This window comes from Cydia fagiglandana, chromosome 23 (genome assembly GCF_963556715.1).
Source record: "Cydia fagiglandana chromosome 23, ilCydFagi1.1, whole genome shotgun sequence".
NCBI classification, from domain to species: Eukaryota; Metazoa; Arthropoda; class Insecta; order Lepidoptera; family Tortricidae; genus Cydia; species Cydia fagiglandana.
In genome coordinates this window covers 53,207-78,532 of record NC_085954.1, presented here as the reverse complement: position 1 = coordinate 78,532, position 25,326 = coordinate 53,207, and the positions used below count along the sequence as shown (strand labels likewise).

The window sequence follows — 25,326 nt, the reverse complement described above, 5'->3', positions numbered from 1 at the left end:
AAAGCATCTCATAACAATCAGTTAGATTCATATAATATGTATTCTCATTTCTTTTATTGATTTTATTTTCTTTTCCTTTTGTAAGATTTGATTTGTTTTCTGAAAGAGCTACGTATTTGTGATTTCATGTGCATATATGTTTATTTTTTATATCAAATTCTATAAAGTTATGTACTCACTGAGTATAATTGCATGAATTCTATAGTAATTTAAATTGTATTAATTACTCGTAATGCATGTTAATTATAAGATGTAATAATGTTTTGAAAAGATGTGTCCCGCCGAGTTTGTTGCCGGTCCCATATTGGGATACCCTCCTCCAATTGAGGGGGGATTTAAATCTTCTCGGGGCAGAGGTGTACGGTTGGAGCCGGTAAAGGTTTATTTGACGTTCATAAGCGCATTGTAATATGCCTACTTGAATAAACTATTTTTTATCTTTATCTTTATCTTATCTTATCATGCTGTCAAATCCTTAGTAGAAATTGTAGCGCCTGACTTGGTAGTTATATTTAACAACAGTGTTGATTGCGGCGAGTTTCCTGATCTAATGAAACATAGTAAAGTAATTCCTTTATTTAAATCTGGTAGCAGCTCTGACCCCACTAACTTTAGACCGATATCTGTGCTACCAACATTTAGCAAGATTTTTGAAAAATTAGTTCTTTCTCAATTAGTACGACATTTTAACGTTAATAATTTGATGCATAATAAGCAGTTTGGTTTTACACGGGGTCGCTCAACAACCGATGCTGGTGTTGAGCTAATTAAGCATATTTTCGATGCCTGGGAGGAGTCACGAGATTCTTTAGGTGTCTTCTGTGATTTATCTAAGGCCTTCGACTGTGTTTGTCATGAAACATTAATCAGGAAACTTCATTATTACGGCGTTAGAGGATCGGCACTGAATTTACTTAAGTCCTACTTAAATGGTAGAATACAAAGGGTCGATGTGAATGGACAGCGATCACCTGGGTCATTGGTCTCTATAGGTGTACCACAGGGGTCAATATTGGAGCCTTTCCTGTTCCTTATCTACATAAATGACTTGCCATTCCTTGTTAAGACCCACCATGATATAGTATTGTTTGCAGACGACACCTCACTTATTTTCAAAGTCAAACGACAGCAACAAGCTTACAATGATGTAAACAATGCTATTTCAAAAGTAGTAAATTGGTTCAATGTTAATAATTTAATGTTAAATGAGAAAAAAACTAAATGTATTTAAGTTTGTCACTAGTAGTAACGTAAGGCATGTGCAAGCAAGTGTCATTGTGAAGAATGAGGAATTGGAATTAGTTGATAGTACAGTTTTTCTTGGTATAACTTTAGATTCTAAACTCCAGTGGGGTCCCCATATTGCTACTCTTTCGAATAGACTGAGCTCTGCAGCTTTTGCAGTGAGCAAAATCCGTCAGTTAACTGATGTGAAAACAGCTCGATTAGTATACAGGGTGATTCATGAGACGTGAGCAGGACTAATTCTGCATACTCAGTAACTGATAATTGATCGATCACTGTCGTATTTAGGTGAAACAATCACACTTTTTCCTATTATTTAACTTTTTGGTGAGGACAAATTTAATTCTCTACAATCTTGGTCACCCTACAAGACCTAATTAATAAACATAAAACCTCTTTAACCGTAATGACAGCATTTTGATTACGAAGAAAATAAACTGTCAAACTTGAGTGACATACGACTTTTCAAAAGTAACCAGACCGTGATGACAGTGATGACATTCAATTTGACACAGAATATCGGTAGTTAAGTATTCTAAGTTTAGGGTGACCATGCATGTCGTAAATAAATTAATAACTTTTTTTTCAACACGACTAGAAAATTAACGTTAACCTCACTAATACTGATACGAAACAGTTGCTTATAATTTACGAAATGCGCAGTGTTAGTCCTGCTCACGTCTTCTGAATCACCCTGTATTTTAGTTACTTCCATAGCATTATGGCATATGGTATTTTACTGTGGGGCGGTGCTTCAGAGATAAATACCATTTTTGTTCTGCAGAAGAGGGCTATTCGAGCAATATACAAAATGAACCATAGAGACTCACTTAGAGATAAATTTAAGGAAATTGACATAATGACAGTGCACTGTCAATACATTTATGAGAATATTCTGTATGTACATAAAAATATTGTAATTTTTAGGAAAAATTGTGAAATCCATAATATTAATACTAGAAATAAACATAAGTTCGCAGTGCCCTTCACTCGGCTCCATAAAATTAAAAAATCATTCATGGGTAATTGTGTAAGATTTTATAATAAACTTCCAAACCATATTACTGAATTATCTATTAATAAATTTCAGAATTATGTAAAGCGTAAACTTATTTCCAAAGCTTATTATACCACACAGGACTACATGAATGATAATACAACGTGGGATTAATTGTTATTCGAAATGATTATTTATTTATTAGGTATATTTGATTATTGATGAGGAAATGGATATTCCGATGTAATACTATCTACTTGTTTGTTACTTATGCTTTTTTTTGACATTTAGATTTTATTCTAGAAATTCTAGACTAGTATTTTTTTATACAATTTTTTTTTTAATGTTTGACGATCCTTTTGTGAAATTCTTAGTGTTAAATTTGACATGTATAATAATCCAATTTTATTATGGAATAATATTAACATCAATAAATTGCTCTGATAATTAGATTAAGATTAATTACGATTCATAAGAGCTTGTTGCTAGGCCTACATGAATAAAGTATATTTTGATTTTGATTTTGATTTTGATTATAGCGGATACGATATTCATATCATATCATATCATATCGTATCATATCATATCATATTTATTTATTGCAACCATGGTATTTCTATAGATATTACAATGTCTGGGTAGTTCCACATGGACCCTGTGAGGGCATAGCAATATTACATGCTTAGGATCTAATCTTAAATCTATGTGTATAATATGAAAGTAAGTCAAGTTTTTATATGAAAGTCGTATTGAATCAGTTAATTGTCAGTATGTGTATTCAATACAAATAGGCAACGAATTAATTATTAAGTGATGTCAAGTTAATGAGTATATAAATATAAAAATAAGTTAATGAGAATGTAGATTTAATGCAGTAAAAGTGGATTAATATTTAAATGCAATATGTTAACAAATTGATTCAATTTAACCTAGTAAGGTTTGTAAGTATACAGATAATAATGTCCGAATTTAAAATTAGTGCACAAATTATCGTCTAGTTACTAGAACAGGACTGTTACTGGCCAGTATAATTGTGACCTTTGCTTCCACAACAACCGTGAATAATAGGAGTTCTTTTTCTACTGGACACTCTGAAACGAACTACCTACTTGGTAAGATGGATTCTTTGATAGTGCTAGATTGTGGGACGTACATTTTTACGACCGCACTAAAAGTAATTTGTAGGCAATGAATGATTCTATTTATTTTATTTCATGGGCCTGTAAAATAAAGTTACAGTCTGCAGAATTTATGAAACAATAATAGAACCCAATATTTAAAAAATCCTCGTACTATTAGCATGACTCCTACATGACGCATAGCCCGCAACCCTTTCTTCTTTTTTGTTCGGATTGATGTCTAAGGTTTTTCAAATAGGTTACTTACAAACAAGCAGAAAAACAAGTTAACGGCAACCAGCCTACATGAGCGCGCTCGCCTGCTCGCCGCTTTTGAGTGGGAATCCGGGCAGTGGCTCCAAGCTCTACCTTCCATTTCAACAGGAACACTCTTGGACAACTCCACCTTCCGTCTCTCCGTCGCTCTCCGCCTGGGAGTGAACTGTGTTGCCCCACATCGCTGTCGCTGCGGTGACCCAGTGGACCGGTTGGGCCACCATGGTCTATCCTGCGGCAGAGGCGCTGGGCGTGCCCCCGCCATGCCAGCCTTAATGATGTCATCCGTCGGGCCTTAGCCAGTGCGGGAGCACCGGCCGTTTTAGAACCTATTGGCCTCGCCCGCGATGACGGTAAAAGACCCGACGGTATGACCCTGGTGCCGTGGAAGATGGGACGGCCGCTGGTTTGGGACGCAACCTGTGCCGATACCCTAGCGCTGTCCCATCTCCATGGCACTGCAGTGAAGGCTGGCTCGGCTGCCAATTCGGCCGAGCTTCTCAAGCGGCGCAAGTATGCAACCATAAATAGATTAAATAGTGGTTGCATATTTGAGCCGTTTGGGGTTGAGACTATGGGGCCTTGGGGAGAAAGCGGCCACAGAGTTTTCAACGAATGTAGCCGCAGGTTAGTCGAGTTGACGCGTGACCAGAGGGCTGGGTCATATCTAGCGCAGCGGATCAGCATTGCCATACAACGTGGCAATGCTGCCAGCCTTCTGGGCACGCTGCCAATGCCAATAGACGGCGATTTGGGGCAAATTTTCTATTTATAGTTTATAGTTTATTTTTAAGCTTACTTTTAAATTTTAGTTTGTATTTTCTATTTTAAGGCTTTTTATTGTTTAATAATTCTTTTTGCTTAAAATTATAAGAAATTGTACTGTAGTTAACTAGTTATTTATTCTATTCCTAATATTATGGATGGATGTATACTTAATGCATTTTCTTATCCAAGAGGATTAAAAAAATAAAAATTAGATGCTCTAGTATTTGGGCTGTTAAAGTATTTGAAAGATTTTTATTCGAGAAAAATTAAATATTCACAAGTGAGACTAGATTACTACTGAAGCAATAAGTTATACCTTATATTTCCTATCTCGCACTTTATGCAGGGCTGCAAGCAGTGCAAGCTGTATACAGTTGCAGTTAGGATGCAATATTTCCGTATCAACACTGCGCTTACGTATGAAAGCCAATAGGTATTGTAGCACTCTAAGAGCAACACTCTTAACACAGCATTAGTCCTTGTGTCCTTGCAGTAAGGTTTAAAATTGTCAGTTAACAATGTGGACGATACCTAGCACTTACGAACGCACTATCTGTGCATTAATAACGTGTCTGCAACCTCGCAAACGACACTCAGGCCTTTTGAGCATTGTCTGCGAATGGTCTACTCTGTGTTCTTTCCAATTTGAACCTTGTTAACTATGAAGTAAGGTGGAGTTCTGAATCACTAGGACTAGACGACAAAGCTAGCAGGCTCAAAGCGCGCAATCAAATCAGTTGCTCATTTTGTATGCGACGCATGTGCTCATCTCTGCTACAGGCTGTCGGGTCTATGGGATGTTGGAACTTTGGTAAAATTATTTAGCTACTATAAGGTACTACAAAATGAAGTTGATATAACAATGTACACGTTTCTAAATGGTCAGGAAACGGCATGCCTATAGAACTGCAGACATCCATAAGCTAAGAAAACATTCAAAGATTCAAAGATTTATTTGTTCAACATAGGTAGGTTACAAGATGTTAAATAAATGTTTCAGTATCATTTCAGGTGATATAAACGCTGCTAGTTTAAAACCAGGAGCGTATAAGGGATGTTAATAGGTATAACTAGACAGCAGCGATACAAATTGAACTCTCAACAAAACAACAACAACAAATTGAATTCTGGTTATCGGCCTGATTCAAACTTTAAGACACGTCAATTAATAGATATAGAAACGATATGGATTAGATATGTCAATGTCAAATCTAATGTTTCTTCAGTAAAAATGTCACTGACACACAATTGACACTGACACAAATAATGCATATCGTCTCTAGATCTATTAACTGACGTACATATCTTAATGTTCGAATCGGGCAGTATCACCTTAGTACTGCTAGGCCGATGGCATCGAACCGACTCTAACCAGAACAGTTGTTCGTTAACATGTTCTTGTATGAAATGTAGTAATAAAAGTAAACACTTCAATGTACAAAAATACATATTAAAAATAACATACAATTAGTAAGAAGTACAAAGGCGAACTTATCCCTTTGAGGGATCTCCTCCAGTTAACCTTTGAGTAGATGAGAGGAGAAAGTGAAATGAGCACAAATGCAGCAAAATGTACAACAAGGTACCAGAAAGATAAAGGATATAAATACATACACAATTTATAGAATAACAAAAAGGAATGGGGAATGTTGTCGTTGCTATTAATATTTTTTGGTCATATCATACTATCAGTTGATTATGCGTGGCGCAAGCTGAACTTATGGAACCAGACGAAGGAGAGCTAGCTGCCTTCCTTCTATACGCCGCCGCCGGGTTAAAACCAGGAATCAAATCAGGTGCTCATTTTGTATGCAACGCACAGGCTCATCTCTGAGAGACTGTCGAATCTGTGTGATGTGATGTTGAAGTTCTTGGAATTTAGAACCGCGTGGGTATACATGTATGCGTGATGTTTCGTACTGGCATAATTAATTAATTACAGAATTAATGTTGTAACTTTTGTGTTCCCAGAAGTTAAGAACATAAGTGAACCAAACAAATTGCACAGTTTCGAAACCAACAGGGATTTGATTACGAATGCAGACATTCAATAGGCGTTTGTTCATATTTTATGTTAAATTGTGACGTTCTACAGACATCAACACTATTTTATTTACCTAGTATGCTTTTCTAAAGCAATAGCGGCGATCGAACATTATCACTAGGTACTGGCTGATATGCTCATTTTGGTGTGAAATTGAAAGGACTATTATAATAATAAGCCTGACCCCACCAATGGCGGGGTGAATTGACTGGCCGGGACAGTGGGCCCGATTCGGATTTTGAAATAGACATCTATTAGATATCTTTTAGACATCACTAAGATACGATAACGATATGTTTAAGATCTAACCTGTCAAATTTGTCATTTGCGCGATTCTGGAGATACTCTTGAACGATTTCCTCAGGATATGACTTAGAGATCCAATTCACATCTAATAGATATCTTACGCTATCTAACTTAAAAGTTTACATTGGCTGCCCGAATTGCGCTGCAAAAGAGAACTTGTTGATATCTAAACTATAACGTATCTAGAATGGATCTAGTACGTGTCGTCTCTTGTGAATATCTTGAAGTTCGAATACGGCAGAGTATCGGCGACGGTATCCGACAGCTCGGAAACGGCGGATTATTCGCGAGTTCCGGCTCGGCGGCGACGGCCGTGGCGGCGGTGGCAGGGAGCGCCGTCACCATCCCGGTACCGGTACTATATAGTAGGGGTGTAGCATCAAGATAATAATCAGAGCATTCTACCGTAATGTATTTTGATAACGCAACTCTTTTGTTTTCTCTATGAATTATGGTGGTGGCAGTGAGTTTGTTAACCAAAACATTGTAACATTTTTAAATCCATACTATGGAATACCTTCCAATCCTGAGCAATTTTATGAATTCAAGAGTTTTAGAATAAGGAGACTAATAGAATGCTGCAGCTACGCTTCTAACTTCCGCACATCACTCAAGGACACATAGGCACAGCTGTATTGCATCATTGTTTTCCTTCGTATGTATTTTCTCGGAAACGTTCGTATTTGTCATGCTACTTCAGTCAACGTCAGTACTTTATGTACCGAGACTGATTGAAATAGCAAGACACATTCGTACGTTTTCGTGAAAATACGAAGGAAAATAATTATGCACTACGCTACATCTGTTCAATAATGTTACGTCAAACACATCTGTAATTAAAATTATTCTGAAGGGTTCACGAGTACCTCTAGTGATTTACAGTATTTTACACGCGTGTTGGGCGTGGTCCCTTTAAAATCTTCTTAATGAGCATATCCGTATAAAGTACCTTAAAGAAACAGTTTTGAAGTAGCTTCCGGCATACCTAAGTTAAATATCTAGTATCGGATAGTTGGCGACATCGCCCGGGGATAAGCCGCGCTAAGCGTTATTAAGCTGCATTGTCTAGCCCTAGACAAGATACCTAACTACCAATGTGTCTCTCATGTCCTACACTGCGAGGCTGCTAGCTGCGGAACAATGCGAGCACGGACGGAGCGAAGTATCGAGCGATAACCGCTTGGATATTGTCGCGTCAAGTCTTTGTGTTCAGTTTCGTCGGCTGCGCTTTGACAATCAGGGGGAACACCGCAAATTTCCAGATTATTCTTGTAATTTCATTTCTGTCACTTATTGGAGGAAAATCATAACGTAAATCTTATAAGTATTTTCTCGTAAGAATCGAATTATTAATTCCGTTGGTCGAGTCTTACATCAAGGATAGATACTGCCTAACTAAAGTACATCGCCCATAACCAATCACGACACGACGTATTTTTCCACATTGTGGGCATTTATTTTACTGATTTTCTCAACTTTCGGGAACAGGACCTATATTATGTAACCTGAATCGAAGTACATAATAATATAGGTAGTTGATGCATTTTTTAAATGTTAATTTATTTTCGCTTATTATCGACATTGACATTTAAAAATTGTTGCCCCAATATATTACAGGGTTCTAGGTTATACTTTTATCGAACTGAAATTTGGACAGGGTCATAGTGACATTAAGTCTATTTTCGAATTTAAAACTCTGTAATATTGGGCCAGCGAAATGTCGACATCTAATCGAAAGCAAAATAAAATAAACCGTCGTATCATTTCCCCCGATCACCAATTCCTCAATCCCTCATTACGATATCCATCCGCGGGGATTTCCGTCGCGGAGGCCCTTTCATCAACATTCCATCCATACTTACCTACTTGTGTTACATACGTTATAAATTTTCCTAACATGTTAGATTTTTTTAAATCTTAGCCTTTTTCCCGATTCCCCGCCCGCTTCTCGCAACCTTACCTAATATGTCACGGGAACTTAGCTAGTAGTATTCACAAAGGAGACTGCCTTCTGGCCTAACCCAGGAAAGGAAACAGGCCTTAGAAGTTTATTAGGCAAAAGTCCCAAGAAACCCATTATTTCAAGTATTAGGGGCTCCAAAATATAACCTCTAGTTACTGACCTGCCCGCCTTTCCTCTAGACTACCTACTTGTGCTATCGTATTAATTCCTTTCAAGGAATAAATTTAATCGGAAACAACATCTCATTAAGTAGGTTTAATAAAAGAATAATTCATTTTTCATTTATAGAAAATATACGGCGAATCCCCCAATCACCAATTCCTCATTACGTTACGATAATGTTCCTCGGGGACTTCCGGCGCGGGGCGGGGGGCGGGGGCCTTTCATCAAAATTGGATCGACGACGTAAGTACGTAGCGTGTGTTCTGTCTGCATACTGACTTCCTTCGCTCAATCATTTGTCGAAAGGAAGAGTTATACACCCAGTTGTCTTTATTGTTCCCGCATGTCAGTTGAAAACCTTGCTTTCAAATGTGCATGCTGTAAAAAGGTTGAGCATTTGTTTCATCAAGGCGACTTGACTGTCACTATCACGAGCAAAAAAAACAAATTAAAATCTAAATGCCTAAGATTTTTATTAAAAAGTAGGCAAATAGCCCTTAATTTCCAAGAAGGTCACAGAATTGATTAAACATCGGAGTATTATTTCAAAACAATGGTTATTAAATGTACATACATTTACCAATGTATATAGGCAGGTTTACTGCGAGTAATGTTAAAGACGATATAAACATATACATAGAAGACCATTAGGACGATTTTTGACCTTTAGGATGGTTAACTTTCGGTAAGTACTTTAAGACACCTCTCCAGAAAAGTATCTTCCACCCTCTGCTACTTTTTGAAATATAAATTCCTACATATTTACACGTATATATCTCGATAGTTCGCGTCCAAATGTATTTGCAATAGTTTAATCGTTATGTATTAGAGTCATATATCTTTTTTCTAATCAGATAATGCTACTTTTGATGCTTACTGTACCTACCTACCTGTACACCGTACATACTAGTCGTAGTCTTATACCTAATAGGTATATACTGCTCATACACGAGTTTGCCAGAAGCGAATGCTTGCCTTAGCACCGCATATTGCAAATATGTAAACCTGAGTGCACGCAGTGCAGTATAGCCAACAATCGAGCTGAGTGAGGCCCCGGGGGGTCATCACCTCTGTTTAACTAGTATGCTGTCATACCTTGTAGGTATGTACAAGTTGTAACGTTACGTTTGCTCATAACGCACCAAAGTGGCATCACGGGTCGCCCCTGTTTCACCGTGCACCCTGACAATTATCACCTGACGATGACAATTTGCCGCACATTGCATGTCCCACCAAGTAAATATCGACGCTAGAGGTGCCGTCGTTACTTATACGCCCAGAAATGTCAGTGTCAGGTAAGTGTCAATTGTCATCGTGGTGAAATTTACGACTGTGTCCAAAAAAGGACTGTATTGTTTTTACTGAATATATATTTATTATACAAAAGGTTAAAGGTACATAAATAATCATACAAAAGTAACTTAAATATATTGTTTTTACTATATTTTTTTCATTTTGACTTTTGACATATATTTTATTTGGGTTAAATCAAATGCTTGACAAGTTTCAATTGGTTTACGAAATGCTAGTTTCCTTGTTTTCTTGACTTGAGATTTATTCGCTCTGTATGATTAAAAAATTACGATGTTTCATAAACCTAGGGTTTTACTAAAGGTACCTATGTTTTATAATTTACCAGCTAAATTTTTTAAAGTTATTCGTATTATTCGGGCCCACCCAGTACACATAGATACACATACATATGTACTATGTAATACGTGACGTCCTAAAATCACAGTCCCTCTGCCACCCTCAGCAGTACGCACGTATTCGTAGAACCTTCACGTGGCTACATATGTTTACTTTGCCCATTCCTGCGGTTTCCGGGGTAATATTGGCCACTAATTCAAACAACTTTGATACTTATTTTCATACCCACTAATCCTTTAAGAGTATTTGTGTGTTTCCACAGAGAAGGGTCCATATGCTTCATGTGGACATGGGACCCTTCTTTGATGGAAAGCAACATTAATTCGCTTACCATAATCATAATATATGAATGTACAATATACATGCAATGCACTAACGTAGATCTGTTGTAATAAGTACCTAGTGATCCAAAATGTTTGAACATCGTATTCGCCCCTTGCATCGCATGGCAACTCAGTTCACCTCGTGGAAAGCGTTTACTTCCTTTTCTTGCTTGCCCTATATTTTCCTCGATATTGGAACATTTGGGATCCTCTGTTCCAACCTGTTTGGAGCTTATTACAATCCCCCTTATCCTTAAAGCGTGGCTCTCGCCGATCCTCACTCAGATGTATGCGCCATAGGTACTAGGGTAGGGTATCTGCGTTTATACCTATTCTGAGTTCGTATCGTGGTACGTTTTCTAGTTTTTCTCAATGTTATTTAGGAAACCTTAAACCTTAAAACAATTGGAAACTTATTTTTATTGCTGGACGTATAAGCGTATTAAGATGTCAAGGCACCTCGGTATATTTAGTAAAAATAAGTCATCATTAAAAGTGCTAAGCGTAAAGACAAAGAGGTCGTCTAAGCTAACTTTACACCGACTTGAATAGAGCAAAGTAAGTAAGTGTCATTATAAACGCTCCGTTTCCATTGTGACATGTCACACTTTATCATTGCAAATGCCACGCAGAGTTAGTCTGGTCCCACTCTACTCTGTTGAGGGTCTGATTTTTAAATTTAAATATGTACCTAGTCCTTAGTAAACGAACTAATAAAAATTCGCTTAGTACCTAATTTTGACGCTATACCGTGGTACTCAAAAAAAAATACATTACATACCGTCTGTTGTTTACCTCTACTTGAGTTGCTGTATTCTCTGTATTAAGAAATACTATTGTACTTATTGTAGGTATACATAAACTACTATTTAAAAGTATCGTAGCCGACAACGTGTATTTCTGCGGGTATCGAACTTGCTTCGTAGTTGCGAAGCGAAAACGTGTTGCGAGTAGCGCTGAACGAGTTAACATCAGGTTCCCTCCACTCCGATCGTCACGAGATCAACCCTTTCCGCCTAGCTTAGCTTTAGCCGCACGTAAATATCTACGCATGTATTACGTTTACTACTTTAGCAAAACCGTTGCGTATACATCCAGGCAGTTCCGTATACATACGTTTATTTTTCCGATGTTTTTGTGATTTATTGATATTGGGAACAATTTAGGTTAGGATAAATAGAACGATTCACTTTTTTACCATCTCACATCTCGCGGACTATTTACCATGTCTCACTAAGAATCAACTACTTCTACATAGGTGCATACAAATAAATCTACTCTGTATGTAACAAGTTATTATTTTTCTTAAAGTCCTCCGTTGGGACCTTGTCCCGAATATTGAATATAATGTTATCACTTTTATTACTTGTTTGTTACCAATCCCTTTGTTCAATAAGTTCCTACTTACGCACTAAGGAATCCGCTACATACGTTTATCCCTAATTTTACCAATTCCTACGTTTCATCAATAAATTGGATAAACCACGAAGGCTTTAATGCCAATTCTCAATGCATTTTCTTTCACCAATGTTCACTACAAACACTACGATAACCTCTAAGCAAGGTAGAGTAGGTAGGTAGTAAAAGAGCACATACTTCAGCGAGATCCATGTCAGTGGGGGATGACGTCACAGGCACTCGCGCACGTCCGCCCGGCTCGCAGGCGCTCGCCACACTGCCGCCCGCCCGCCCCGGCCCCCTCACCCCCTGCCCCGCCCCAGCCACCCAACCGAGACTTTTATTCCGCTTTTAGAGATCAGCCCCCGATAGATTCCGCGAAATAAAATGGAATCATACAGGCTGTTCTTTCAATCTAAGTATAGTACTATACCCATAATTATTCCACGAGCTGAACATGTAGGATCGACTTTCTCCAATACTAACATTGCAAACAAATCTCGTAGAAAACTTTAAATTAGTCAAATAATTTCATACTTTCACTAGCCATTTTTTACTATTTCGGGATTGATTCAATAATCGTTCATTGTAAGAAAACCTTTTTCCTGCATAGTAATCATAAAACTAAACGGACAAGTTCCCTTTCGTTTTTACTTAAACCTTAGAATAAGATTATCGGAATAAAAGGTATCCTATGTTATATGTGTTAATTAAGATTATGAGCGAAATGTACTCCGAAATTCTCGTAAGCCTGTTTGAAATGGAAATATTATTCTCATACGATACGCTATGCCATGACATGAGTATGAGTTGCTGTTGCACCCCACACCGTTGTACGTGTGGCACTCACTATTACCTACTCACTTACTACAGTAGTAACTTAACAGTTAACAACTTACATAACTATCATGCAGAGCAGTGGTCCATGATTTATTTTACATTCCTTGAACATGATGTCGATGATGTTTTTACACGCAGCAAAGTCATTAATATTGTGGCCACCTTCCTCGCTACGAATCCTCGCACATTTCTGGTGGAAACGCAGCCCTGAGCGCGAGACGTCTTATAATGCTCTCTCTAGTGTTAGATACTGACCTGTCTGCGCTCAAACTATGCGCAGTAACTGCGAAACTTAACGCATTCAATTTTCAACCTTGTGCTTTTAAAATAAGGTACAGCATTGAACGACTTGTCAGGTGTAGTTACTTTAAGGAAAATGCTTTCCCTGTCCCAATCACTAAAAGACCTATCTTACATCCGGGGATGGTTCAAAATTGATATGTATGGAGTAGGAGATACGGTTTATTTTTCGGGTAATATTAAATGCGGAAGAGCTGTGATAAATGAACGATTGTAAAGTTAGCGATGGCTTCCGAATCTAGGGGCGCTACTCGATAATATTGTTTTATAAGCTGCTGACATTGCTAATCATGAAATCGAGAACATGGCTACTTCTTTCATCTCAGGGAAAAAATAAACCAACCAAAAACATTTTCATGTAAAACGTCGCCAAGATGAGACCATAATTATTATATTATATGGATCGCACTGTCAAATTGTTATCAGATCTCATTTCGAGCCAAGCTTCTAGCTCTACATATAGGTTACTTCACTAACTATATATACACCTTTAGTAAGTATAAATATGTTGCTTGTTATTTTTGCCTATTTTGGTCTTTATCTGAGAATTCCTCAATATTATTGTACTTACTAAACTTTGTACATACCAAATAAAAAAGTACCTAATACCTGCTTGGATAATCCAAACCCCTAATTTGGAGACCCCTAATTTGCTGAATTTCTTTTGCAAATAGTTTCTCCCAACATATTCACCTCTTTCTATGTCTACTACATAGAACGATACGTACAGTCAGCAGCAGAAGTTTCTAAGCGGGCGAGGTGTCCAAAATGATCTTGACGCGACGTTATTGTTAAGAGAATAAGAGCGTATTAAGGTCATTTTGAACACCTCGCCCGCTTAGCAACTTCTGCTGCTGACCGTACGAGTGCGGTCAAGGCCTTTCGCTCTGAAATGTCCAAACCTAAATCAAATCTTATAACGGTAGTGCATGATGCTCGCGGCATTAATGTCCTCTTAATCCTGTTTGTTAAACTCGTGATAACAATGATAACAGCCGCGACACGAGTCAGGCGAGCCGCTCTCATGAATTATTAACGCGACTACGAGGGCCTACTACAAACCACTTCATTCCATCATTCGTCTACTTACCTCTCTATCCGATTATGCAGGGGCGATAGAGAGGCAGATAACGAAAGTTCAATTGTCGATGTTCGCGGCAGGCCCTCTGACGGGACTCATCGCCGATGCTAATGCCGCGGAATATTTATACAATTACAACCAAATCATTAACGGGAGGCTGCGCGGTGTAAAGCCTGATGACAGAGACAGGTGAATAATAAAGACTTAATTTTCCTACAGGTAGGATGGATAGGATAGGCAGTCATAATTTAAACTTAAATTTGACCTGCCTATTGATTGGCTTTCGTAAGTCGTTCAACCTTACGTACGATACCTTCTATTTCAGCGGGAAAATTTGATACTAGAATATTTTGTATTACATTGTCTACGTTATATAGCAACATAATAATATAACTTTAAGTCTTAGACGAAGCTACCTAAGTCCTTTAAGTGGCGTCATCTACAGGAATTAGATAAAGTCTGTACTATTTATTCTACAGATAGTAGTGTAAGCCTGCTCATAACTTTGGCGAAGTTATTTGAATAAGTCCGCAGCTTTTCATTTTCGATTCACGACGGCATTCAATAAATGGAAATTTAAAGTCAAAACTGGCTGGTAGCTTAGTGGTAAGACGTACAGATTCCAAACTGGATGTTGTAGGTTCGGGTTCCGGCTCGTATAACTTAGAATACCTATTTGTTTGACATTTGCCAGTCGTTTTTAGTGAAGTAACACATCGGGAGGCAGAGAGCTTGTCAAAATAAGTGTAAAGTGCTTCGCCGTTAAAACAGGTTGATAATTATTATGATGATGGCCAACACCTTGTGTAGTTGTGTAAAGGACTACAGGTAGGCCGACATATTAAACTTTAAATTCAATGTTACAGGGTTCCAGGATGTTTGCCCGATAGAATATCAAATCGAATACTTCTGTATATCGTCCTCGGCGCACCTTAGGATTCTTTTCCACAAGAGACGTAGAAGATACGATTACGAGGATGAGGACCAAGGGGTGTATTTGTTAAGAAACAATATAATCACTTCATTTACCTAACCTTGCTCAGTGCAGCTTTAGTCGACTATTTTCCATTAGTTCTTAACAAACATATCCATCGCTACGCATCCACGCACATCCCTGGTGGAAACGCAGCCCTTAAAGATCACGGCACACTTGTTTAGTTTCGTATTTTGCTGAATTTTCAATATGCAACTCACATGTCACGGTAATTAGTCCTCGAATAAATTACGTTCGACCTCTCCGTCAATGTGTGAGGTTAACAATACGCAATGCCGCGTCTCTTGTGGAGCCGGCCTCGGCGAGTCGGCGGCAGACAAACAAACATCGATGACCGCGACAACAGACAATAAGGCTTGGGCACTAAGGCTTCTCTAAGCCTGCGTAGGGTTGCCAGGTTTCCCATTTTACGGGGAAACCAAATTAGAAATTCGGGACTCAAAGATAAAATTCCGGACACACAATGATTTTGTGGTATTTACTTGAAATCTCCATATTTTTCAAGAAATATATCAACACTACTTAACCGTACCGCTGGACTCATTCGCCCATTTGAGACATTGGTAGGTAATCAAGAATAGTAATGAACATCTAGACATGCGGCAGCGTGTCAAGCCAAGTTCAAGCAAAGGAACTGGCTAGCCAGCGCCGAGTGTAATATTACACGAACCACTTGGTGCCACTTTTGACCCTTCTATAACTCAAAACATCTTTGACGTAAACACATAAAATTACGTGTGTTTAATTATACCCATAAGGATATCTAGAAGCCCAAATTTCATGAAGCTAGCTCAAACGGTTATAAAGGTATGAAGGTCAAAAAGTCGTAAATTTTAAGACTGACTTATGACTTATAGTACCTAAACCTAACCTACTTCCAGATGACCTAGAAGGATGAAATTTGGAATCCAGCTTGGTTATTGTGTGTAACCGTAGGAAAAAATCTAATAATAAAATAAAGTTAAAAAATAGGGGGGGTCCCCATACAAAAAAACCACTTTTTATTGGGACTGACATATAAGTACCTAAACCTAACCTACTTCCAGATGACCTAGAAGGATGAAATTTGGAATCCAGCTCGGTTATTGTGTGTAACCGTAGGAAAAAATCTAAAAATAAAATAAAGTTTAAAAATAGGGGGGGTCCCCATACAAAAAAAAACATTTTTTATTGGGACTGACATATAAGTACCTAAACCTAACCTACTTCCAGATGACCTAGAAGGATGAAATTTGGAATCTAGCTCGGTTATTGTGTGTAAGCGTAGGAAAAAATCTAAAAATAAAAAAAAGTTAAAAAATAGGGGGGGGGTCCCCATACAAAAAAATATTTTTTTATTGTAGCGTTGGAACCGTTACAAGCAGATATTTGAAACTACCCCCTTGGCCAGGTTTTATCAGAATTACAATATATATAAAATGATTGATATAATGAAAACTGGCCAAGTCAAATCTAACCTACTTTAAGATCTCACATTTTTTTAAATAACAGCAATTGTTATAGGTATCCAATAAAGCAAAGAAATAGAGTTTAATACTTGTTTATAATGTTATTTTGTTCCTATAAATACATATTTGGATTTTGCATAGAACTTGGCAGTGGCACTCATTTAGATCTCCATTCTTTTTGCGGCGAGCCCCACAGCCAAGCATAATTTTTGTATTGAACTTGGCTCTCCTTTTTTACATTTATGTTTTTGGTGGTACGTATTTTTCTTCTCACCATTGAGTTATTTGTAGTCAGCCTTCTTAAAAATCGCTTAGCGTTTACTTAGGTTTTTGTTTTAACAATCAAACTACAGGATACACATATATTCCGATACAGAACATTAGATTTGATTCATCAAATTTTGGGACATGGCCAACATCCGTTCATAGCTGATAATTGGGAGCAAATTATTCCGGACGTCTGGTCACCCTAACCCTGTCACTGTCGCTGAATATTCGCTTTGCACCATTGTAACCAGGTTACTTTGGTATTTGAAATCGCAGACTTGTTAGAGATCTCGAGCTCTGATTTATAATGGTTTATGTTTATAGAAGCGAATACTATTTATATGTAAATAATGGTAATAATGGACGCTTTGAACTGGGATGTAATTCACAAAGACGTTTACGGCAGTAGTAGAAAACACAGTATAACTTTGATTTCCAATTACGAAGAAATTATCAAGGGACATTTGAGCCATTCAGGGCGGTTGTTTTTCTTCTTTATTGGGTTTTGATATAAAGCAAAGCGAATAGGAGCGCTGGTGGCCTAGCGGTAAGAGCGTGCGACTTGCAATCCGGAGGTCGCGGGTTCAAACCCCGGCTCGTACCAATGAGTTTTTCGGAACTTATGTACGAAAAATATCATTTTGATATTTACCAGTCGCTTTTCGGTGAAGGAAAACATCGTGAGGAAACCTGCATACATCTGCGAAGAAATTTAAAGGTGTATGTGAAGTCCCCAATCCGCATTGGGCTAGCGTGGGTGGGGACTATAGCCCAAGCCCTCTCGCGCTCGAGAGGAGGCCTGTGCCCAGCAGTGGGACGTATATAGGCTGAGATGATGATTGGGTTTTGATAGCAAAGCCTAGGTTTCTATAAGAGGTAAAGCCTACAAATTTCCTTATTGATCGCTTATTTTACTTATATTATGTACACAACGTTTTAACTAAGTATCATCCACAGAAGTGATAACTTTTAAAATCTGTATACGATCTATGAGTGACGGACTGACCAACTCAAAGGCGAGGAACCATCTCAGAAATTCTATGACGTGGTGAGGAAAGCGATGGACCGGAATCGATGGCGAGAGTGTGTTCGTGCCCGAACAAAACCCACCAACCACGATCATCAGTCATGATGGATGCGACCAAGAAGAATACGATCTATATGCTTTAAATTTTGAGCCAAATTGCTTTAAATTGATTGATTGATTGATTGATTTTGATTGATTGAGTGATATTGATGCTTTAAATTGTAAATTTCGAGTACCTATAATGAATTATTTTACACCTAAATATAATTGAAGAAAAGATTATGCACGCAAACTATTTCGTTTTGTAAACAAACCTCGAATGACATTATTGGCCATCTCACGGAGCAGTAGTCAACAGTTGTTGAATGCGGGGGCTGCATGCACGTTAGCAGTCCAGAGCGACCTCCAAGTGACACGCTCGTCTTCAACCTTTACTCACTACTGTGCTGTTATGTTTCCAAAGAGTCGAGCACTCGGGTAAACCAATGTGACTCGATGTTTAAAAATATGGACAATTGGACGTAGAGAAAAAATAAGTTTAAAGTGCTACATTCGCTTAGCTATGCAAAGGTTGCATATAAACTTCTCAGCAGGGGGCGGTTACTTTTCTCTACAGCTGACTGTGTTGGCAAGTCCAACAGAAGACTAATTCCTTTTCATAGTTATCTATGGTATTGTTCTATCCTTGAATTATATTACCATGGGAACGAGAATAATTTATACTTCACATTACACCTAAATATGTAACTTGTGCTTTTGATAATATAATTATTTGTGACTATACAAGACGGTTTTAATTATCTTCGCCTCAACTGAACCGGCATTATCCACCTCACCGCTGAACATTGGTCCTTCGAGAGAGAAGAAAGGACGGAGATAGAAAATTCCGGCTTGCGATAAATGGTCACCGATCCATCGGCTTCTTCGTGCAAGAATATTCACGCTTTTAAAAAGAAGTACGCAAGCGGCGCGAAACAATAGGGGTGCAATACCTATTCGCTGCATACATTCATCGTCATATATATTCGTGCAACTGTTCACGCAAAGATTCGCATGCGACGCAAACATACTCGTCGCATCGCGCATATCGTCGGTCCTACGCACACCTCACGCTTCAAATTCATCGTGGTCATCGTGGATCTACATTTCAAGCAAAAACGCGCGTGTGTCGCGAAACTTATATTCGTCGCATCGAGCATCACGTTGGTTCTTCGCTTCTACACATCGAGAATCTACATTCCTCGCATCGCGCAAGTTTTTACAAAATATTTACAATTTTAATTATGTAATTCGTCGAAATGTCATTCGTCATTCGTCGCGAAAAAAATAATTTTTCATATTAGCCGCCATTGCAGCATTGGGTTGTCAATGCTGCCAACTAACGAATACTTTAAAACACATTTCATGGTTGAACTTTACTGGTCATTGTAGGGGGTGAAGCTTGTGCCTATATTAAGTAGTTTACACTATACCTAAAGTTTATGTGGTACTTTAAGTCCTTTAAGTCGCAATCACCAAAAATGGCATCTGAAGACTTGAGGAGGTTGCGAGCTGCACGAGGTTACACCAAGGCCTCAATCACTCGTCTCTTCAACTTTAGCAATAATGAGAATGATGTTGGCCTTAGTGCAATTTCTGACTTGGAAACGAAGCGCGCCAGGATAGCAGAGTTATTCAAAGATTACGAGCAATGTAATAAGGAGATTTTAGCCTTAGACGAAGCGGACGCGGAGGATGTGGAGGACTATGAGGCAAAATACTACAACATTCTCACTATCCTCAATGAGGCTATAAAAAACAAGTCGTCCTCGTCTGATGCGCCCTCGTCTGACGCTCCCGCGTCTTCCTGCAAAAAGGCTAAACTGCCTACTATAAAAATTGAAACTTTCACTGGTAAGTATAGTGAATATACAGGTTTTATTAACTTGTTTAAGGCAATAATACACAACGATAGATCAATTGATAATGTCCAAAAATTGTACTATTTGCGCTCGTTTCTCGCAAATGAACCCTTTGACTTGATTAAGAACCTGCCTCTAGCTGAAGGCAGCTACGAGGAGGCTCTTAAGCTTTTAGAGGAGAGGTATAACCATAGGTTCAAAATTGTAAATGAACACATTAATTCCTTGCTTGATATAAATGCCTTGGTCAAATCTAACCCTGCAAATTTAAGACAGTTTGTGTCATGCATCAAACAATCTTTATCTGCATTAAAGAATTTAAATGTAAGTACAGATAATTGGAATCCTATTATATTGGCTATTTTGTACCGTAAATTAGACACCTACACGTCACGGGCATACCAATTGGAGCGTGATGACACTGAGGAGCCCACAGTCACCGAGTTCCTGCTGTACTTAGAGAAACGCGCCTTGGCACTGGAGAATGCTGAGCCGTCGCCCACACCCGGGAAGTCTCACCACAAGGCAGTGGTGAATGTGACAGCGACTGCCTCGCCTGCCTGCAGTTATTGTAAGTCCAATCACCGACTATTTGACTGTAGCAAATTTAAAATGCTTACTAGTAGTGAAAGGATAGCTTTCAGCAAAAATAATGACCTATGCTCTGTCTGTCTAAACAAACACAATGGAAAGTGCCGCTTTCATTTCCGGTGCAGTACTTGCAAACAGGCTCATAATACCTTACTGCATCCGGACTCGGCTAACCAACCCCAAGTTTCTTTAGTATCAAACTTGGGGCATAATGGGGTACTATTACCCACAGTCAGAGTGAAGCTTTATTCACGGACAGGTAGTGAGGTTCATGTGAAAGCTCTTTTAGATTGTTGTTCACAAAGCTCTTTAGCCACCACTAAATTAATAAATGTTTTAGGATTGACCCCAAGCAAGGACAACAGCAACATAATTGGTGCTGGTGGAAAAAGTACTGATACGCAGTATTCTATACCTTTAGATGTGTATTCATTGACCATGCCTTACCGAGTCACTGCAAACTGTAATGTAATGGAAAAAATTACATGCCAGCTGCCACAAAATGCGATCAAATTGGATGCTATTAATATACCTGATGGGATCACTCTGTCTGATGCTGATTTCCATCAGCCATCTGAGATCAATTTACTTCTAGGTGCTGACATATTTTTCCAGGTCCTCCTTCTGGAGCCAGTTCCGGGTCAGCAGGAGCGGTCTGCGCAGCCTGTTGAAGACCCAGCCAGTCCACACCCGACGGTTGTAAATACAAAGTTTGGCTACATCATAGGTGGGGGTTTACCACGACAACAAACCAGTGACAAAAGTAAGGTAACGCTTTTATGTACACAATGTGACTCAAGTCTTAATGACAGTCTACAAAGATTTTGGAATGTAGAGAGCATACCTGAAACCTTTTGTGAACGCATGTCAGAGCATCAAATGTGTGAAGATACTTTTAAGAGCACAACGGTGTTAGAAAATAACAAGTTTCAGGTTGACTTGCCTTTGAAAGTTCCTTTGAATGAGGTCAATGATGTGCTTGGTAGCTCTTTTGATATGGCTTATTATAGGTTTCTTAACCTCGAAAAAAGATTGCACAAAAATATAAATTTGCTATCAGATTATGACAAGTTCATCAATGAATATGTGGACTTGAAGCATGGGCACTATATTGACTTCAATCAATTGGATTTTGAGAATGATCCTCTATACTTTGCATCCCATCATGCTGTAATTAATGACTCTAGCAAAACTACACGTACCCGGGTAGTCTTTGACTGTTCTTTGCAAACTAACAAAAAGGTATCGCTTAATGACATTTTGCTTAACGGACCTCCGGTACAAAAAGAGTTGTTTGACATAATGCTTTTGTTCCGATTAGGCAACTATACCTTCTCCACAGACATACGACGCATGTTTCGATGTGTTGATGTTAATCCGATGCATGCCAAATTGCAAAATATATTGTGGAGAAGCAATCCCGATGAGCCTCTAAAATGCATACAGCTAGATACTGTTACCTATGGGCAAAAGAGTAGTACATATTTAAGCACTCGATGCTTACTAGAGTTAGCAGATAGGTTTGAAAGTGATTTCCCACTTGCAGCTTATATATTAAGAAATTGCACCTATGTAGATGATATGTGTTTTTCAAACTCCGATTTAAAGGTTATGATGGAAGCCAAGTCGCAATTAAGGGAGTTGTTAAGTAAGGGTAGTTTCAATACACACAAGTGGGCATCTAATGATCAGAGAGTCTTAGAGGGCATTCCCAACGATAAACGGCAGTTTGATGACTTAGACTTCCAGAAAGATAATTTATATTTAAAGACGTTAGGTTTAAAACTGAATATGCGAGACGATGTCTTTGTTTTTTCTTGCCCCGAGGCCTTCAAAAAGGAAAAACCTACCAAAAAAGAAATATTAAGCTATATTTCGAAATTTTATGATCCGCTAGGTTTTATAGCGCCAATTATCATGAAGGCAAAGGCTTTCATGCAAAAAATATATGCTGAAAAAATAGGCTGGAATGAGGTTCCTTCAGCTATGCTGCTTCAGGAGTGGTCTTCATTTGCTTCCAAATTATCTCAAATGGAACCCTTCACTATTAATAGGAACCTGCATATCCCCTCATTGCAATTGATAGGTTTTGCTGATGCATGTAGCACGACTGGTTACGGCTGTTGTGTGTATCTTCGGGTGGTCGACGAACACGGTAATGCTTCACTTTCATTACTTTGTGCTAAATCTCGAATCAACCCCCGCAATAAGGATACGCTCACCATAGCTCGCTTAGAACTGTGTGCCATGCTACTATTATCTAAAGTAATCGCTCGAGTTTATGAATCGCTAAAATTGCAATTAAATATACAAGATGTATATCTGTTTTCTGACTCGCAAATTGCGCTAGCATGGGTGAAAACAGAGCCTTTAAGGCTCCAAGCTTTTGTTGCCAATCGGGTCAGGTTGATTCGAGATCTCACAGATAGATGGCGCTGGCTGTATGTACCCAGTGGAGAAAATCCGAGCGACTGCCTGAGCAGAGGTACAGATCCAGATGAGCTGCGGCACATACCCATGTGGCTGCACGGGCCAAGCTTTCTACAGGAAGGTAACTATAATTTTAATGATAAGCTTAACCCTCCTACAATCGATGACCTACCTGAATTGAAAAAGGCGCCCTCTAGTGCCAAGGTGACGTTAGTTACCCAAAAAGGATCAGATCCTTACGATTTCTTAGAAAGGTTTTCTGATCTCAACAAAATGGTAAGGGTAATGGCCTATGTAATAAGGTTTTGCTCTAATTTAAAAACTAATGACACAAATAATCTTGAGTATCTCTCCGCTAAGGAGCTTCAATTAGCTTTACTTCAGATTATAAAACGTGAGCAAGGCATTTACTTCAAACATGAAATTGACAGTCTCAAGGCTAACTTAGATAATGTTAAAGGTTCGCTCAACTCCTTACATCCTTTTCTTGACAATCATGGTTTGCTGAGAGTTGGTGGCAGGATAAAAAACGCAAAGGTGTCATACTCACAAAGACATCCTGTAATACTACCAAGGGAATCTCGCATAACAAAGCTTATTGTAAAGCACGAGCACCTTAGGCTGCTACATTCTCCGCCCAAGTTATTATTGTCAAGCTTAAATGATAAATATTGGATTGTAAATGGTCTTAGCTATGTAAAAAGTATAGTTATCAAATGCTTACCTTGTTTCAGAATGAAAGCTCAGTGTGCAAAACAGCTGATGGGTTCTTTGCCACCTGAAAGAGTCACGGCCTGCCGAGCATTCCAAAAAGTCGGCATCGACTTTGCAGGTCCAATAGCAGTAAAGAATTCTCGCGTAAGAAGAGCTTTACAGACAAAGGGCTATATATGCGTATTTGTTTGTTTTGTGACAAAGGCTATACATCTGGAGCTCTCTTCAGACTTAACCACTGATGCTTTCCTTGCATGTTTCAAGCGATTCATAGCGCGAAGAGGCCTTCCGACCGACGTATTTTGTGACAATGGTGGATGCTTTAAGGGGGCAAAGAACCAATTAGCTGAGCTGTACAATTTAAATGCATCACAGGATCATCAGACTCTGGTGCAATCCTATGCGGCACAGCAACGTATTGCCTTTCACTTTGTGCCAAGCTATTCACCAGTGTTTGCTGGTCTTGCCGAAGCTGCTGTTAAAAGTACTAAGTACCACTTAAAGCGTATATTGCAGGCTTATGTACTGACGTATGAACAACTTAATACTATTTTATGTCAAATTGAAGGGACCCTGAATTCTAGGCCACTTTTGCCTGTAACTGCTGACGATATTAACGATTACAGCTACCTTACGCCTGGCCACTTTCTGATTGGTACTTCTATGACATCCTTCCCGGAAGCGGACTTGGCCGAGTTACCTAATAATAGATTAAAGTTCTGGGAGATCTGTAACAAGGTTAAAGGCCACTTTTGGAAGGTATGGCATAAGTATTATTTGAATGTATTACAATGTCGTCCCAAGTGGCGCGATAGCCAACCAAATGTTAAAGTTGGTTCGTTAGTTATTATGAGAGAGCCTAACTCTCCCCCCATGACATGGCCCATGGCCAGAATTGTTAAAGTATATCCTGGTGATGATGATAAGGTACGCGTTGTAGACCTCTTGGCACCTAATAAAAAGGTGTACAAACGATCTTTAAGCGGTTTTGCTGTGTTACCCATTGAATAATTTTCTATTGTATAAGTAAGCTTTTATGCATTGTGTTTTTAATACACCTTTAAGTTTGGACACTAGGTATGTCTAAATATGTGTGTAAGCTAAGTTTATAGTTTGACAAGGTTCTTGTTTCTTTGATTATAACTCTTAAGTGTTTGCAGGTAAACTGCTGCCTTGTTAACACTACTTAGATGTTAAAGAGAGTACATTTAGTTCTCTTTCTTGCGTTTATCAACATATGCGTTGTATTTGTTGTTATTTAGGTAATATTTCTTAGGATGATCTCAATAATATTGATTTTCTCTTGTTTTTTTCTGTAGGATTTGAATAACGTTTAATAAGATGTTACTCTTTATTGTTTAGCTTTCATTGTAAACATAAGTTTCTTTAATTGGATTATACCATGATGCTGGGTAATGAGGTTATACCTATTTTAGTAGCAAATTACTTATTATTATTTAAGGCGAAGGTTTCGGCCCGCCCC

General features: G+C 38.5%; 1 protein-coding gene and 1 long non-coding RNA gene across 2 annotated transcripts in view; one reads left to right on the top strand and one right to left on the bottom strand.

Annotated features, from left to right (window-relative positions):
- Positions 1-12,521, bottom strand: part of LOC134675958 (uncharacterized) — a 141,142-nt gene extending 128,621 nt beyond the window's left edge. The window contains exon 1 of the long non-coding RNA XR_010099830.1: positions 12,449-12,521. This is a non-coding gene — a long non-coding RNA (uncharacterized LOC134675958). The remainder of the gene's footprint in view (positions 1-12,448) is intronic.
- A 7,196-nt stretch (positions 12,522-19,717) lies between these two features.
- LOC134675732 (uncharacterized) lies at positions 19,718-23,868 on the top strand. Its single transcript, XM_063534043.1, has 4 exons — positions 19,718-20,645; positions 21,315-21,426; positions 23,125-23,250; positions 23,864-23,868. Exons 1-4 carry the CDS (start codon positions 19,728-19,730, stop codon positions 23,866-23,868), a joined length of 1,161 nt encoding a protein of 386 aa, XP_063390113.1. The 5' UTR covers positions 19,718-19,727.
- The last annotated feature ends 1,458 nt before the right edge of the window (positions 23,869-25,326 follow it).

Excerpts from the sequence above, each read along its gene's own strand:
- LOC134675732 (XM_063534043.1), top strand. The coding sequence starts at position 19,728 with ATGGCATCTGAAGACTTGAGGAGGTTGCGAGCTGCACGAGGTTACACC. Across the intron at positions 20,646-21,314 it reads ACCACAAGGCAGTGGTGAAT|GTCCTCCTTCTGGAGCCAGT; the intron begins GTGACAGCGACT and ends ATATTTTTCCAG. Across the intron at positions 21,427-23,124 it reads AAAGTTTGGCTACATCATAG|ATAGATGGCGCTGGCTGTAT; the intron begins GTGGGGGTTTAC and ends GAGATCTCACAG.